Source organism: Pan paniscus, chromosome 8, assembly GCF_029289425.2.
Source record: "Pan paniscus chromosome 8, NHGRI_mPanPan1-v2.0_pri, whole genome shotgun sequence".
NCBI classification, from domain to species: Eukaryota; Metazoa; Chordata; class Mammalia; order Primates; family Hominidae; genus Pan; species Pan paniscus.
The window spans coordinates 115,227,420-115,243,600 of record NC_073257.2 but is presented as its reverse complement, the minus strand read 5'-3'; the positions used below and the strand labels follow the sequence as shown (position 1 = coordinate 115,243,600).

At 45.2% G+C, this 16,181-nt stretch overlaps 1 protein-coding gene across 2 annotated transcripts in view; it reads left to right on the top strand.

Annotated features, from left to right (window-relative positions):
• Positions 1–7,291: 7,291 nt before the first annotated feature.
• Positions 7,292–16,181, top strand: part of PCGF6 (polycomb group ring finger 6) — a 47,993-nt gene continuing 39,103 nt past the window's right edge. Inside the window, exons 1-6 of one of the 2 annotated variants that reach the window (XM_034931416.3) lie at positions 7,292–8,008; positions 9,724–9,823; positions 9,913–10,009; positions 11,276–11,331; positions 11,429–11,488; positions 13,593–13,701. In XM_034931416.3, coding sequence (XP_034787307.1) covers positions 7,643–8,008; positions 9,724–9,823; positions 9,913–10,009; positions 11,276–11,331; positions 11,429–11,488; positions 13,593–13,701 — 788 coding nt within the window. In that variant the 5' untranslated portion in view covers positions 7,292–7,642. The remainder of the gene's footprint in view (positions 8,009–9,723; positions 9,824–9,912; positions 10,010–11,275; positions 11,332–11,428; positions 11,489–13,592; positions 13,702–16,181) is intronic. The other variant, XM_055093342.2, reaches the window with a different exon arrangement.

Genomic DNA, 16,181 nt, shown 5'->3' with positions numbered 1-16,181 from the left:
GTGAGCCACCACACCCGACAGATCCTCTTTTTTAAGTTGCTCTTTTTCACTTAACCATGTATCCTGGAAATCGGCCAGGCGAGGTGGCACACGCCTGTAATCCCAGCACTTTGGGAGGCCGAGGCGGGTGTATCACCTGAGGTCAGGAGTTCAAGACCAGCCTGACCAACATGATGAAACCCTATCTCTATTAAATACAAAAAACTAGCTGGGTGTGGTGACACATGCCTGTAATCCCAGCTACTTGGGAGGCTGAGGCAGGAGAATTGCTTGAACCCAGGGAGACAGAGGTTGCAGTGAGCCGAGATTATACCATTCCACTCCAGACTGGGCAACAGGAGCGAAACTCCGTCTCAAAAAAAAAAAAAAAAAAAAAATGTATCCTGGAAATCGCAACTGTCTTTAGAGAAATTCCTCATTCTTTTCTTTTTTTAGCATTGCACAGTACTCTATCTTGTGGATGTTCAATTGTTTATTTAACTACTCTCCTATGTATGGCCATTTAGTTTCCAGAATTGTGTAATTACCAACAGTGCTGCATTAAATAACCTTTTGTGTATGTATTTTTATATTGTTGGATTGTATCTTCAGAATAAATTCCCAGAAGAGTGATCACTAGGTGAAAAGATAAGTGGACATTTTGTTTTCCCAGGTGTTGCAGAATTCCCCTTCATAAAGTTTGTATCAATTTGCAATCCTGTCAGCAATGTGTGAGAGTGACTATTTCCTCACAGCCTCATCAACAGAGTGAATTGTTACTTCCTAAATTTTTGCCATTCTGATAGGTGAGAAATGGTATCTCAGTATGGTTTATTATTATTGTCATTATCATCATTTAATTTACATGTAATAAAGTTGAACTTTTTTGATGTACTTTTGTGAGTTTTAACACATTTTATAGATTTTTATTTTATTTTTGAGACGGGGCCTGGCTCTGTCACCTAAGCTGGGGTGCAGTGGCACAATTATGGCTCACTGCAGACTCCACCTCGTGGGCTTAAGCAAACCTCCCACCTCAGCGTACCCTCCCATTATCCCTTCCCCAGTAGTTGAGTCTACAGGCGAGTGCTACCACGCCCAGTTAATCTTTTATTTTTTGTATTCTTTTTAGAGACAGGGTTTTGCCATGTTACCCAGCCTGGTCTTGAATTCCAGAGCCCAAGTGACCCACCCGCCTCAGCCTAACAAAGTTATTTATTTATTTTAGAGACAGACTGTCACTCTGTTGCCCAGTCTAGAGTGCAGTGTCAGGATCTTGGCTCACTGCAGCCCCGACCTCTCTGACTCAAGCAATCCTCCCACCTCAGCCTCCCAAGTAGCTGGGACTACAGGCACAGGCCATAACACCTGGTTAATTTTTGTATTTTTTATACAGATGTGGTTTTACCCTGTTGCCCAAGCTGGGGCTTTGTCTTTGTAGTGTTTTCCTGGCTATTGTTGCATATTTTTTTTTCTATCACGTATCATAGATGTATTGAAGTTTAAAATCAACATGTCTGTTTCCATGAAAAAGCTTGTATCTGTTTGGCATTTTTTCTTTTCTGTTCTTTTTTTTTTTTTTTTTTTTTTGAGATGGAATCTTGCTCTGTCGCCCAGGCTGGAGTGCAGTGGCACGATCTCGGCTCACTGCAACCTCCGCCTCCCAGGTTCAAGCAGTTCTCCTGCCTCAGCCTCCCAAGTAGCTGGGGCTACAGGTGCATGCCACCATGCTCGGCTAATTTTTTGCATTTTAGTAGAGACAGGGTTTCACTGGGTTGCCCAGGCTGGTCTCGAACTCCTGAGCTCAGGCAATCCACCTGCCTTGGCCTCCCAAAATGCTAGGATTACAGGCGTGAGGACCACACTCAGCTATTTGGCTTTATTTCTTTTGATAATTTTCATTTATTTTCCAATTTTTAAATGTACGTGTGTGTGTGTGTGTGTGATCATGGTCTCTCTCTGTCACCCAGGCTGGAGTGCTGGAGTGCTAGGTGCAGTGATGCTGTCATAGCTCATTGCAGCCTGGAACACCTGGGCTTAAGCAATCCTACGCCTCAGCCTCCTGAGTCACTGGGATCACAGGTGTGAGCCATCCTGCCTGTCTAAAGTTGTACATATTTTTAAGTTTCTTGTTATATGTTAACTAATTTCTTTATTTTCATTTTTATTTTTAATTTTTTTTCAGACAGGATCTCACTCTGTTGCCCAGGCTGGAGTGCAGTGGCGTGATCACAGCTCACTGCAGCCTTGACCTCCTGGGCTCAGTGATCCTCCCACCTCAGCCTCCCAGGTAGCTGGGACTACATGCACGTGCCACTACTGTGGGCAATTTTAAATTTTTTTTATTTTTGTGGAGATGGGATCTCACTATGTTGCCAGGGTGGTCTGGAACTCCTGGGGTCAAGCAATCCTCCTGCCTTGGCCTTTCAAAGTTCTGGGATTACAGGCATGGACCAACACACCAGCCTAATTGCTTTCTTTAAGGTTGTACAGATTACACTGTCAACAGCAATAAAAAAAGGCCTATTTTCACTAAAATAATAACTTGACAATTTCAACATGTGGCCAAAATACAAATGTTTCTACCTTGTGACCCACGAATTCCACAGCTAGAAGTATGGAAGTAATTATCAGGTATGCGCTGGCTTTCACAGGGTTGTCCTCTGAAGAATATGATGGTGTAATACCAGGTATTTTAGAAAGCGTAAGTGTGTTCAAGTCCATGAACGGGGATTATGGGAAAGGACTTCAATATTTTATTTTATATACTTTCTCATGTTGTTTTAATTTTTTGTTTTTGTTGTTCTGATAGAGTTTCTCTCTTGTTGCCCAGGCTGGAATGCAATGGCACGATCTCAGCTCACTGCAACCTCTGCCTCCCGGGTTCAAGCGATTCCCGTGCCTCAGCCTCCTGAGTAGCTGGGATTACAGGCATGCGCCACCATGCCTGGCTAATTTTTTGTATTTTTAGTAGAGATAGTGTTTCACCACGTTGGCCAGGCTGGTCCCAAACTCTTGACCTAAGGTGATCCACCCACCTCAGCCTCCCAAAGTACTAGGATTACAGTTGTGAGCCACTGCACCCAGCCTTAATTCTTTATCATATGTATTACTTTATATTGTGGTACAATATATCTAAAACATAGAATTTACCACTTTAGCCATATTTAATGTACAGTTCAGTGTCATTAAGTACATTCACATTGTTGCACAGCCATCACCACCCTCCATCTCCAGATTCTTTTCATCTTCCCAAACTGAAACTCCAAACCCGTAAAACAGAAACTCTCCATTCCTCCTCTGCCCAGCTCCTAGTAACCAGGATTTTACTTTCTGCCTGTATGACCTTAACCACCCTAGGTATCGCATATAAGTGGAATCATATAGTATTTGTCTTTTTTTTTTTTTTTTGAGGTGGAGTCTCACTCTGTTGCCCAGGCTGAAGTGTAGTGGTGTGATCTTGGCTGGGATTACAGGCTCATGCCAACATGCCTGGCTAATTTATTTATATATATATATATAATTATTTTATTTTATTTTATTTTGAGATGGAGTTTCACTCTTGTTGCCCAGGCTAGAGTATGATGGCGCGATCTCGGCTCACTGCAACCTCCTCCTCCCGAGTTCAAGCGATTCTCCTGTCTCAGCCTCCCAAGTAGCTGGGATTAGAGGCATGTACCACCACGCCTAGCTAATTTTGTATTTTTAGTAGAGACAGGGTTTCATCATATTGGTCAGGCTGGTCTTGAACTCCTGACCTCAGGTGATCTGCCCACCTTGGCCTCCCAAAGTGCTGGGATTACAGGCGTGAACCATCTCCTCCGGCCTATTTTTTATATTTTTGGTAGAGACAGGATTTCACCATGTTGGCCAGGCTGGTCTCAAACTCCTGACCTCAAGTGATCTGCCCGCCTCTACTTCCCAAAGTACTAGGATTACAGACGTGAGTAGCCTCCTTGTGGTTTTGATTTGCATTTCTTTAATGATTAGTGATATTTAGCAGTTTTTCATATGCTGATTGGCCATTGCTGCTGCTTTTTTTTTTTTTTTTTTTTTTTTGAGACAGTCTTGCTCTGTCGCCCAGGCTGGAGGGCAGTGGCATGATCTTGGCTTACTGCAAACTCTGCTCCTGGGTTCAAGTGATTCTCCTGTCTCAGCCTCCTGAGTAGCTGGGACTACAAGCGCATGCCACCATGCCCGGCTAATTTTTGTATTTTTAGTAGAGACAGGGTTTCACCATGTTGGCCAGGCTGGTCTCAAACTCCTGACCTCAAGTGATCCGCCAGCCCACCTCAGCCTCCCAAAGTGCTGGGATTATGGATGTGAGCCACTGCGCCTGGCCCATTGCTTCATTTTTTATGAAATAATAAAATGTGGCTAAATAATATTCCACTGAGTGGATCAATGACATTTTATTTACCCATTATCAGTTGATGGATATTGGAGTTCATTCTAATTATTTGTTACTATGAATAATGTTGGTATGAGCATTCATGTAAGAGTTCTTGTGTGAACATATGTTTTAATTTTTCTTTATATACCTAGGAGTGGAATTGCTGGCTCACATGGTAACTTTATGTTCAACCTTTTGAGAACTGCCAGAATGTTTCTCAAAGTTGCTGCACCATTTGACATTCTCACCAGCTATGTGTGAGGGTTCCCATTTCTCTACAACCTCCACAAAACTTTTTATTATCTGTTTATTATTATAGCCATCCTAATGGGTGAAGTAGGCCGGGCACAGTGGCTCACACCTGTAATCCCAGCACTTTGGGAGGTAGAGGCAGATGGATCACTTGAGGTCAGGAGCTCGAGACCAGCTTGACCAACATGGCAAAACCACATGTCTACAAAAAATAGCTGGGCGTGGTGGCATACTTCTGTAGTCCTAGCTACTGAGAGGCCAAGGCACGAGAACTGCTTGAAGCCAGGAGGCAGTGGTGGCAGTGAGACGAGATCATGCCACTGCACTCTGGCCTGGGCAACAGAGCAAGACTCTGTCTCAAAAAAAAAAAAAAAAACCTAATAGGGTGAACTAGCATATTATTGTAATTTTGATTTGCATTTCCCTGAAGACTTATGATGTTGACCATCTTTTCTTATGCTTATTGATATAGTCTCTTTGGAAAAATGTTTATTCAGTTTCTTTGTCCATTTTGAAATTGGATTGCATGTTTTGTTTTTGTTTTTGAGATGAGCTGTCACTGTGTTGCCCAGGCTGTTCTTGAACTCCTGACTATGTGGAATTACTGTAGAGCTCCACCAACATCCACTTGAGGCACTCTTTTTCAATACTATAGTCGTTTTTATTTCCAGCCCTCTGGAGTCTACACCTCCTCCATGTTTTAGAAGACATTTTCTTCCTTCCATTCCTTCTTGGGTCTTGCAGACTTCAGTATCTCAAACTTGACCAGACGTTGGGACTGGAGAAGGAGAGGTGGGGTCTGGTCCAGAAGCAATGGGAATACTTAACTTGGTTCACTGTTCCCCAAGGAAACACCATGACTTGATTTCCTCATCAATTCCCTAGACAACACATTCAGCATTTTCTTTTTTTGTTGTTGTTAGACCGGGTCTCGCTCTGGCGCCCAGGCTGGCAATGAGCTACCACCCCTGGCACACATTCAGCTATTTTATTTTATTTTATTTTAATTTTTTGAGACGGAGTCTCACTCTGTCGCCCAGGCTGGGGTGCAGTGGTGCGATCTCGGCTCACTGCAACCTTCGCCTCCCGGGTTCAAGTGATTCTCCTGCCTCAGCCTCCTGAGTAGCTGGGATTACAAGTGTGCACCACCATGCCCGGCTAATTTTCATATTTTTAGTAGAGACGGAGTTTCACCATGTTGGTCAGGCTGGTCTCAAACTCCTGACCTCGTTACCCGCCCAACTCAGCCTCCCAAAGCATTGGGATTACAGGCATGAGCCACCTCGCTTAGCCATATTTTTAAAATTTATTTGTTTTTTTGAGATGGAGTCTTGCTCTTGTTGCCCAGGCTGGAGTGCAGTGATGCGATCTCGGCTCACCGCAACCTCCACCTCGTCTGTGTTCAAGTGATTCTCCTGCCTCAGCCTCTCGAGTAGCTGGGATTACAGGCATGTGCCACCATGCCCGGCTAATTTTGTATTTTTAGTAGAGATGGGGTTTCTCCATGTTGGTCAGGCTGTTCTCTAACTCCCAACCTCAGGCAATCCGCTTGCCTCAGCCTCCCAAAGTGCTGGGATTACAGGCGGGAGCCACTGTGCCTGGTCACATTCAGCTCTTAAATGTGACTTTGCCAGGCATTATTTGAATAGGAGCATTTGACTTCCCGAATCTTTCTTGCAGGCATCGTGACATTAGCTGGCATTATCTTAGCAAGGATAATGGTTTTTTTGTTTTTTGTTTCGTTTTGTTTTGTTTGAGACGGAGTCTCACTCTGTAGCCCAGGCTGGAGTGCAGTGGCACGATCTTAGCTCACTGCAAGCTCCGCCTCCTGGGCTCAAGTGATTCTTCTGCCTTAGCCTCCCAAGTAGCTGGGATTACAGGCACGTGCCACCATGCCCAGCTAATTTTTGTATTTTTAGTAGAGACGGGGTTTCACCATGTTGGCTAGGCTGGTCTTGAACTCCTGACCTCATGATCCACGCGCCTCGGCCTCCCAAAGTGCTGGGATTACAGGTGTGAGCCACCGCGCCCGGACTAGCAAGAATAATGTTAAGCCAACTCCAAACCTCTCTTAGTAAAATTGGGCAATGGGGTGGGGTGTACCTGGGTGGGTCTGAGTTTCTGCTACAGTAGGCCCTCAATAAATGTTTGTTGGGCCCGGCGCCCTGGCTCAGGCCTGTAACCCAACACTTTGGGAGGCTGAGGCGGGTGGATCACCTGAGATCAGAAGTTTGAGACTAGCCTGGTCAACATGGTGAAACCCTGTCTCTACTAAAAATACAAAAGTTAGTTGGGCATGGTGGCAGGCGCCAGTAGTCCCAGCTGCTTGGGAGCCTGAGGCAGAATCGCTTGGACCCGGGAGGCGGAGGTTGCAGTGAGCGCCACTGCACTCCTGCCTGAGCGACAAGAGCGAAACTGTCTCAAAAAAAAAAAAAAAAAAAGCTTTTCGAATTCAATATAATGGGCTTTATGGGATGGGGTGACATGGATGATCTTTGAGTAGTGATTAGATTTTCACCTTGTATCAATACACTATATAATTCCTTAAAATAAATAAACGTACATACTTCAGAACAGGAACTTTATACTTCCTAAGGGAAATAATCTTGGTTGGAGGTGATTTGCCACAGAGGAAATGCATAATTGGTACTCAAGTGGAAATGATTATTATTTGTGATGCAACGTCACATGCTACCTAGTTCAGTGCTCTGTGAATTAGGTGATGCAAACAGAATATTGTTGCTTGGAACGGTGGCAATTTTGCTGTTTTTAAAAGGCGGCGAAGAGAGCGTCCCCTTCCAAGGAGAAAATTTGGTGGGATTCCTTTAAAGTGCGGCCCGCGCGCCCCGCAGCCTGCCCCGGAGCTGCAGGGTTTGCGCCCGGCGGAGGTGAGGGCCGCTAAACCACATTTCCCGGCGAGCCCCTCAGGCTGCCGCGCCTGCGCAGTGGTGGCGTCCGAGGCCGGCCGAACTCCCGCGCTCGCCCGCCGCCTCGCCTCGCTTGGTGTCTCTCCCGACCATGGAGGGGGTCGCGGTGGTGACGGCGGGCAGCGTAGGCGCTGCCAAAACCGAGGGAGCTGCAGCCTTGCCGCCTCCGCCTCCGCCTCCTGTCTCCCCGCCCGCCCTCATCCCCGCACCCGCAGCGGGTGAGGAGGGACCGGCGCCTCTGTCTGAGACGGGGGCTCCCGGCTGCTCCGGCTCCCGGCCCCCTGAGCTGGAGCCGGAGCGCAGCCTGGGCCGCTTCAGAGGCCGCTTCGAGGACGAGGACGAGGAGTTGGAAGAAGAAGAGGAGCTGGAGGAGGAAGAAGAGGAAGAGGAGGAGGACATGAGTCACTTCTCGTTGAGGCTGGAGGGAGGCCGGCAGGACTCGGAGGACGAGGAGGAGGTATTTAGAGCCCCCGCGCGACCCCGCTGGGCCCAAGCGGCGTCAGGGACGTAGCTGGCCCTCGTCTGCCGGGCGCCGGCCCGATCCTAGTGCGCCGCCGCCCGGCGGAGCACTGGAGCGGACCTCCCCCGACCTCTGCCCCGGCTACCTAGGCGTGTGGCGCCGACAGGCCTCCGGCCCGGCCCGGGTCTTTACCCGCTTATTTTGTGAAGTTCTTGCAGGTCACTTAGGCTCTGCGAGTCCAACTCATTCGTTCTGTTAATAATTATAATTATTTTGAGACAGGGTCTCCCAGGCTGGAGTGCAGTGGCGCGACCATGGCTCACTGCAGCCTCCAACTCCTGGCCCCAGGCGATCCTCCCGCCTCAGCCTCCGGAGTAGCTGGGACTACAGGCACGCGCCACCACGCCGGGCTAATTAAACTTTTTTTTTTTTTTTTTTTTTTTTTGTAGCGAGGAGGGCTCCCTATGTTCCCAGGCTGTTCTCGAACTCCTGGGTTCAAGAGATTCTCCCTCTCTGGCCTTCCGAAAGATTACATGCGTGAGCCACGTTGCCTGTCCTGTATAATTATTGAAGCTACTGCTTACTAGGCAGTAAAGATCCTTTGTTTTGTTTTGTTTTGTTTTGTTTTTGAGACGGAGTCTCGCTCTGTCGCCCAGGCTGGAGTGCAGTGGCGCGATCTCGGCTCACTGCAACCTCCGCCTCCCAGGTTCAAGCGATTCTCCAGCCTCAGCCTTTAGAGTAGCTGGGACTACAAGGCGCCCGCCACCACGCCCGGCTTATTTTTTGTATTTTTAGTAGAGACGGGGTTTCACCGTGTTAGCCAGGATGGTCTCGATCTCCTGACCTCGTGATCCGCCCGCCTCGGCCTCCCAAAGTGCTGGGATTACAGGCGTGAGCCACTGCGCCCGGCGTAAAGATCCTTTTGAAACAATAATTTGGCTGGGCGCGGTGTGGCTCACGCCTATAATCCCCGCACTTTGGGAGGCCGAGGCAGGCGAAACACGAGGTCAGGAGTTCAGCCTGACCAAAGCGGTGAAACCCCTTCTCTACTAAAAATACAAAAAGTAGCCGGGCGTGGTGGCATGCGCCTGTAATCTCAGCTACTCAGGAGGCTGAGGTAGGAGAATCACTTGAATCTGGGAGGCGGAGGTTGCAGTGAGCCGAGATCTTGCCGCTGCACTCCAGTCTGGGCGACAGAGGCCGACTCCCTCTCAAAAAAAAAAAAAAAAAACGGAAAGAAAGAAACAATAATTTATATTGTGTTATTATTGTAACTTTCAGCAGTCTTTTAATGGGTTGGAGGTGTATGTTTCCATGTTGCAATGACATTTTGAGATTATGGTTTAAGGTTTTGAAGAAGGTGGACTGAGCGCGGTGGCTCATGCTTGTAATCCTAGCACTTTGGGAGGCCTTGGCGGGTGGATCACCTGAGGCCAGGGGTTCGAGACCAGCCTGGCCAACATGGTGAAACCCCATCTCTACTAAAGATACAAAAATTAGCCAGGCGTGGTTGTGTGCGCCTGTAATCCCAGCTACTCGGGAGGCTGAGACAGGAGAATCGCTTTAATCCAGGAGGCGGAGGTTGCAGTGAACCGAGATGACATCACTGCACTCAGCTTGGGCTACAGAGTGAGACTCTGTCTCAAAAAAAAGAAAAAGAATTTGTAAAAGGCAAGGACTTGTATTTTAAAACTGTTTCCATTTATTTGCAGCGCCTGATTAATCTCTCTGAGCTGACCCCATACATCTTGTGTTCCATTTGCAAAGGTTACTTAATAGATGCAACTACCATCACAGAATGTCTTCATACCTGTAAGCATACCGGTCACATTTCTGAATAATTTTTCAGTTTTTGAAATGTCTTGAAAGCATCCTGACTTCAACATTTTCTTTTTCAACAGTTTGTAAAAGCTGCATCGTAAGACATTTTTACTACAGCAACAGATGTCCAAAATGCAATATAGTAGTACATCAGACACAACCTCTTTATAACATAAGGTAAGAAGAATATATAAGTTACAATTGTATTTTAAATATACTTTTTCTGAAAGCTTGAAGTTATATAGTTGGAATAAATTATTGACCTCTCAGGATGGGTTCAGTGGCTAACGCCATAATCCCAGCACTTTGGGAGGCCGAGGTGAGTGGATCACTTGAGATCAGGAGTTCAAGACCAACCTGGCCAACATGGTGAAACCCCATCTCCACTATTAGCCAGGAGTGGCGGCACATGCCTATAATCCCAGCTACTTGGGAGGTTGAGGCAGGAGAATCGCTTGAACCTGGGAGGCAGAGGTTGCAGGAGCCAAGATCGTGCCACTGTATTCCAGCCTGGGCGACAGACTGATGAGAATATCTCAAAAAAAACAAAAAAACAAAAAAACTCTTGACCTCTCTCAAAATTAAAAGGGAACTACATATTCTTTTAAGAAATATGTATAGAGCACTTACTATGTACTAGGCACTGTAATATCTGCTGAGGACTTAAAAGAGGCACAGGCCTTTTTCCTGAGAATTTTAATCCCATCACTTACTCAGGTTAATGAGGCTAATTTAGGCTTTTCATTTCCAGTATATAGGTATTCCAAATTCTGTTTTTTTAGAAGTAATACCTGAAACAACTGGCCTCTTTAGTAAAGCCCATTTGTCATTAGCTCATTGTGGCTTATTATTCAAATTTCCAGTTCATACTCAGTTTCTTAAAAGAGGAAAAATACTAACAGTAGATTACTGTTATTCAACAAATACTATTGATTTTTACTACCTTCACACAGGAGTGCTTTGCAGATGATAGACAGAAGTTCAAAATACAGTCTCTGCCCTCAACTCGTATTCTTATGAAGGGAATAAAATCAAATTAACCAGGCGTGGTGTCACGCTCCTTTAGTCCCAGCTATTAAGGAGGCTGAGGTGGGAAAAATCCACCTAAGCCTAGGAAGTGGAGGCTGCAGTGAGCCATGATTGAGCCACTGCACTCCAGCCTGGGTGACAAAAGTGAGACCTTGTCACACACACACACAAAAAACAATGCACATGAAACAGTTTAGTGACCCATTCAAGAATCTGTGAATACTTATGATTACATATATTTACTTAAGGTTTTCTTGAGTGAGTTATATTTTAGGAACTGTAAATGCTACTTAAAAGTAACTCACCTCTGAGAAAGAAGATACCCACTTTCAAGAGAAAACACAATTAACTCACTCTGTACCAAAATGCATTTTTCTGAATTCTGAGGTATTCTCCATCCTTTCCTTTTATTAGGTTGGACCGACAGTTACAAGACATAGTGTACAAATTAGTGATCAATCTAGAGGAAAGTAAGTTTCTTTTATTACGTGGTTGTGAATCCCAGAATCTCTGACTCTAGTAGTTACATTTTAAGTGTAATTTAGTCTGTGTTTTATCATTTTTTAGGAGAAAAAAAGCAAATGCATGATTTCTATAAAGAAAGAGGTCTAGAAGTACCTAAACCTGGTAAGTTTGGGTGTATACTATAATGTACTTACAGATTAAAGAATACTAACAATAAAATATATGCCCTTTGAAGTTCCTTTTGGGGGTAGCTTATTATATGATCAGAGAGATTTTGAAGGTAATGCTGTGTGTAATCCAATTTATTTATAAAAATTAGAGATTGCAGACTGTGGAGCTAGATTCTCTGAGTTTGTTCCTAGCCCTGCCACTTTATGAGGTGTATAACTTAAGCCAAGCCAGTTACATACGTAAATGTCTGTTTCCTCATCTACAAAATAATGACAATCATACCACTTCATTTAAAAAAATATATTGAGTAATATAAGCACTTAAAACAGTGCCTGGCACACAGTAACTGTTCAAACGTTAGTTTTTATGATGATGTAATGTCACGGAATGGACGTGAAATAGATTTGGATTTAAATCCTGGTTCTTTTTATTTTGAGACGGAGTTTTGCTCTTGTTGCCAGGCTGGAGTGCAATGCCGTGATCTCAGCTCACCGCAACCTCCACCTTCTGGGTTCGAGCAATTCTCCTGCCTCAGCCTCCCAAGTAGCTGAGATTACAGGCACACGCCACCACACCTGGCTAATTTTGTATTTTTATGTATTTATTATGATTATTTTTTGAGATGTCACCAGGCTGGAGTGCAGTGGCATGATCTTGGCTCACTGCAACCTCCGCCTTCTGGGCTCAAGTGATTCTCCTGCCTCAGCCTCCTGAGTAGCTGGGGCTACAGGCGCCCGCCACTACGCCCAGCTAATTTTTGTATTTTTAGTAGAGATGGGGTTTCACCATGTTGGCCAGGATGGTCTCAATCTCTTGACCTCGTGATCTGCCCTCCTCGGCCTCCCAAAGTGCTGGGATTACAGGCTTGAGCCACCGTGCCTGGCCAATTTTGTATTTTTAATAGAGACGGGGTTTCTCCATGTTTGTCAGGCTGGTCTTGAACTCCTGACCTCAGGTGATCTGCCCACCTTGGCCTCCCAAAGTGCTAGGATTACAGGCGTGAGCCACCGCGCCTGGCTTTTTTTTTTTTTTAATGAGATGGACTCGCTCTGTCGCACAGGCTGGAGTGCAGTGGCATGATCTTGGCTCACTGCAACCTCTGCCTCCAGGTTCAAGCAATTCTCCTGCCTTGGCCTCCCGAGTAGCTGGGATTACAGGCATGTGCCACCACACCCGGCTAATTTTTTTTGTATTTTTAGTAGAGATGGGGTTTCACCATGTTGGCCAGGCTGGTCCCGAACTCCTGACCTCAAGTGATCCACCCTCCTCGGCCTCCCAAAGTGCTGGGATTACTGGCATGAGCCACCTTGCTTGGCCTAAATCCTGGTTCCTTGACTTAGCTGAGTGACTTTACACAAATTACTTACTCTCTCTCAGCCTCAGTTTCTTTTTTTTTTTGAGACAGAGTTTCTCTCTTGTCACCTAGGCTGGAGTGCAGCGGCATGATCTCGGCTCACTGCAACCTCCGCCTTCCAGTCTCAAGCGGTCCTCCTGTCTCAGCCTCCCAAATAGCTGGGATTACAGGCACATGCCACCATGCCTGGCTAATTTTTGTATTTTTAGTAGGGGCAGGGTTTTGCGATGTTGGCCCGGTTGGTCTCGAACTCCTGACCTCAGGTGATCCACCCACCTTGGCCTCCCAAAGGGTTGGAATTACAGGCGTTAGCCATGGCGACTGGCGGTCTCAGTTTCTTTATTAGTTAAGAAAAAAAAAAAAAAGCAGTAGCACTGGTACCTATATCATGGGACTATAGTAAGGACGAATGAGATGATGCATGAGAAGTGCTAAGTATGAGCCCTGACACATAGTAGTGCTTATGCAGGGTTGTCTACACATGTTGCTGTTCTAATGAGCTCTCTCTGCGTCCCTAATAAGCCAGCCACATGTCTGCCTTCCCTTGTGGAGTGGTCCCCAGGCTTGCCTCTCATTTCACTGGCTTTGACAGATTAGCCAATGTCATTAAAGACAGGGAGATTGAGTGGTTTATGATCTTTTAAATACTCAACATAGTTATAATACTTGTGTATTTTTCCAAAGATCTCAATTTATGACATTTTTATTCTTAATTAACATTTTTGTTTGACTATTAAATAGCTGTTCCACAGCCAGTCCCTTCAAGCAAAGGAAGATCTAAAAAAGTCCTAGAATCAGTGTTTCGTATTCCACCTGAACTTGATATGTCTTTATTACTGGAGTTCATTGGGTGAGTACCCTAAAAATTTACCTTTTAACTTAAAGAATGTTAAAAGTCCTAATAGGAAATCATTGTGAACTCAGGTAAAATCAAGTTTTCTGACATCCCCTTGGAAAATTATGAAATAACTGAATATTAGAAATAATTAGAAAAAGGTATAAAGGGCCGGGTGCAGTGGCTCACGCCTGTAATCCCAACACTTTGGGAGGCCGAGGTGAGTGGATCACCTGAGGTCAGGAGTTCGAGACCAGCCTGGCTAACATGGCGAAACCCCGTCTCTACTAAAATTACAAAAAAAAAATTAGCTGGGCGTGGTGGCGGGTGCCTGTAATCCCAGCTATTTGGGAGGCTGAGGCAGGAGAATCTCTTGAACCTAGGAGGCAGAGGTTGCAGTGAGCCAAGATCGCGCCATTGCACTCCAGCCTAGGCGACAAGAGCAAAACTCCATCTCAAAAAAAAAAAAAAAAGGCTGGGCATGGTGGCTTACGCCTGTAATCCTAGCACTTTGGGAGGCTGAGGTGGGCGGATCACGAGGTCAGGATTTCAAGACCAGCCTGACCAACATGGTGAAACCCTGTCTACTAAAAATACAAAAATTATCCAGGCATGGTGGCAGGCGCCTGTAATCCCAGCTACTCGGGAGGTTGAGGCAGGAGAATCACTTGAAATCGGGCAGTGGAGGTTGAAGTGAACCGAGGTCGTGCCACTGCACTCCAGTCTGGGTGACAGAGTGAGACTCTGTCTCAAAAAAAAAAAAAAAAAAGTGTTTGTCATTCCCATGCCTTTTTTTTTCATGTGGTTGCCACGTGTGTATCTATTCCTAAGCAATATGTAGCATTGTTTTTGCCAAACTTGAAATGGTATACTTTTCACTCAGTATTGTGTGATTCATCCCTGTTGAAATATATAGCCTAGTTCATTCATTTTCACCATTATTTGGCATTCCATTAAAATGAATATATTATTTCTTATCTTTTCCTGTTCTGTTGAATATTTAGGTTTGTTTCCAGGTTTGTTGGTTTATTTACTTGTTGCTGTTTTAAACAATGTTGCCGTAAACAAATTCATATGTATCTCCTGTGTATATGTGAGATAGATAGTTCTCCACGAGTGTAGATTTACTGAGTCTTAGGGTATGTTCCTCTTCAACTTTACCTGATTTTGCCAAATGAGTTAGATACCTTTCTTTTTTTTTTTTTTTTTTTTTTTTTTGAGACAGAGTTTTACTCTGTCGCCCAGGCTGGAGTGCAGTGGTGCAATCTCAGCTTATTGCAACTGCTGCCTCCCAGGTTCAGGGGATTCTCCTGCCTCAGCCTCCCAAGTAGCTGGGACTGCAGGCACATGCCACCACGCCTGGCTAATTTTTGTAGTTTTAGTACAGACAGGGTTTTGCCATGTTGGCCAAGCTGGTCTCCTGACCTCAGGTGATCCACCCACCTCAGCCTCCCAAAGTGCTGGGATTACAGACGTGAGCCACCATGCCCTGCTAGATACTTATAAATTGCTTCTTTCATACACTGTAGCATATGGTGTACTCCATTTTAGTGCAGCAATGTTAAACAGACTGTCATGGTCCCAGAGTTGGCATGTATCAAACTAGTTTTCAAACGCTTAACTGGCTGGCCCAGTAAACTAAAATGCCTTTCTTGGAAAAAATCTAGATTTCTCATGTTGTATCACTGATGACTATTTTACTTCTCAGTCATCTCTTTATAACTCTAGGCTACTTGTATCATTTATTATCTAGTGTGTGCTTTATTGTATTTATCTCCTTGTATATTCACTTCGCGCTCTCAACTGTTATTAAGAACCCCTAAGGCCGGGCGCGGTGGCTCACGCCTATAATCCCAGCACTTTGGGAGGCCGAGGCGGGCGGATCATGAGGTCAGAAGATCAAGACCATCCTGGCTAACACGGTGAAACCCCGTCTCTACTAAAAATACAAAAAATTAGCTGGTCGTGGTGGTAGGCGCCTATAGTCCCAGCTACTCGGGAGGCTGAGGCAGGAGAATGGTGTGAAACCAGGAGGCAGAGCTTGCAGTGAGCCGAGATGGTGCCACTGCACTCCAGCCTGGGCGGCAGAGACTCCGTCTCAAAAAAAAAAAAAGAACCCCTAAAAGGCAAGAGACATTTGTTATGTCCCCAAGAAGCCCATAGTAGTGGTTGATGATAATGACATAAAGATCCCTTTGGAAAAATTAGAAGAAATCATGTAATTCCAAATTTTAATCCAGCAATTTCTATCATTAAAGAGTGTTGCAATTTATATCTCTATAAGGGAGTAGGTTAAATAATGGTATACCCATACATGAGTATGCACTAATATAATAATGTGTATGATGATGTGAAATAATCTCCAAGATGTATTAAGTGGGAAAAGCAAGGTGCAGAAAGGCAAGCCCATGTACCTTGTGCTCACTTAAGTTTTTTAAAAAGAGGATGGTGGAAAATATGCAAGTACACGTATACTTTTTATGTGTACAGGCCAT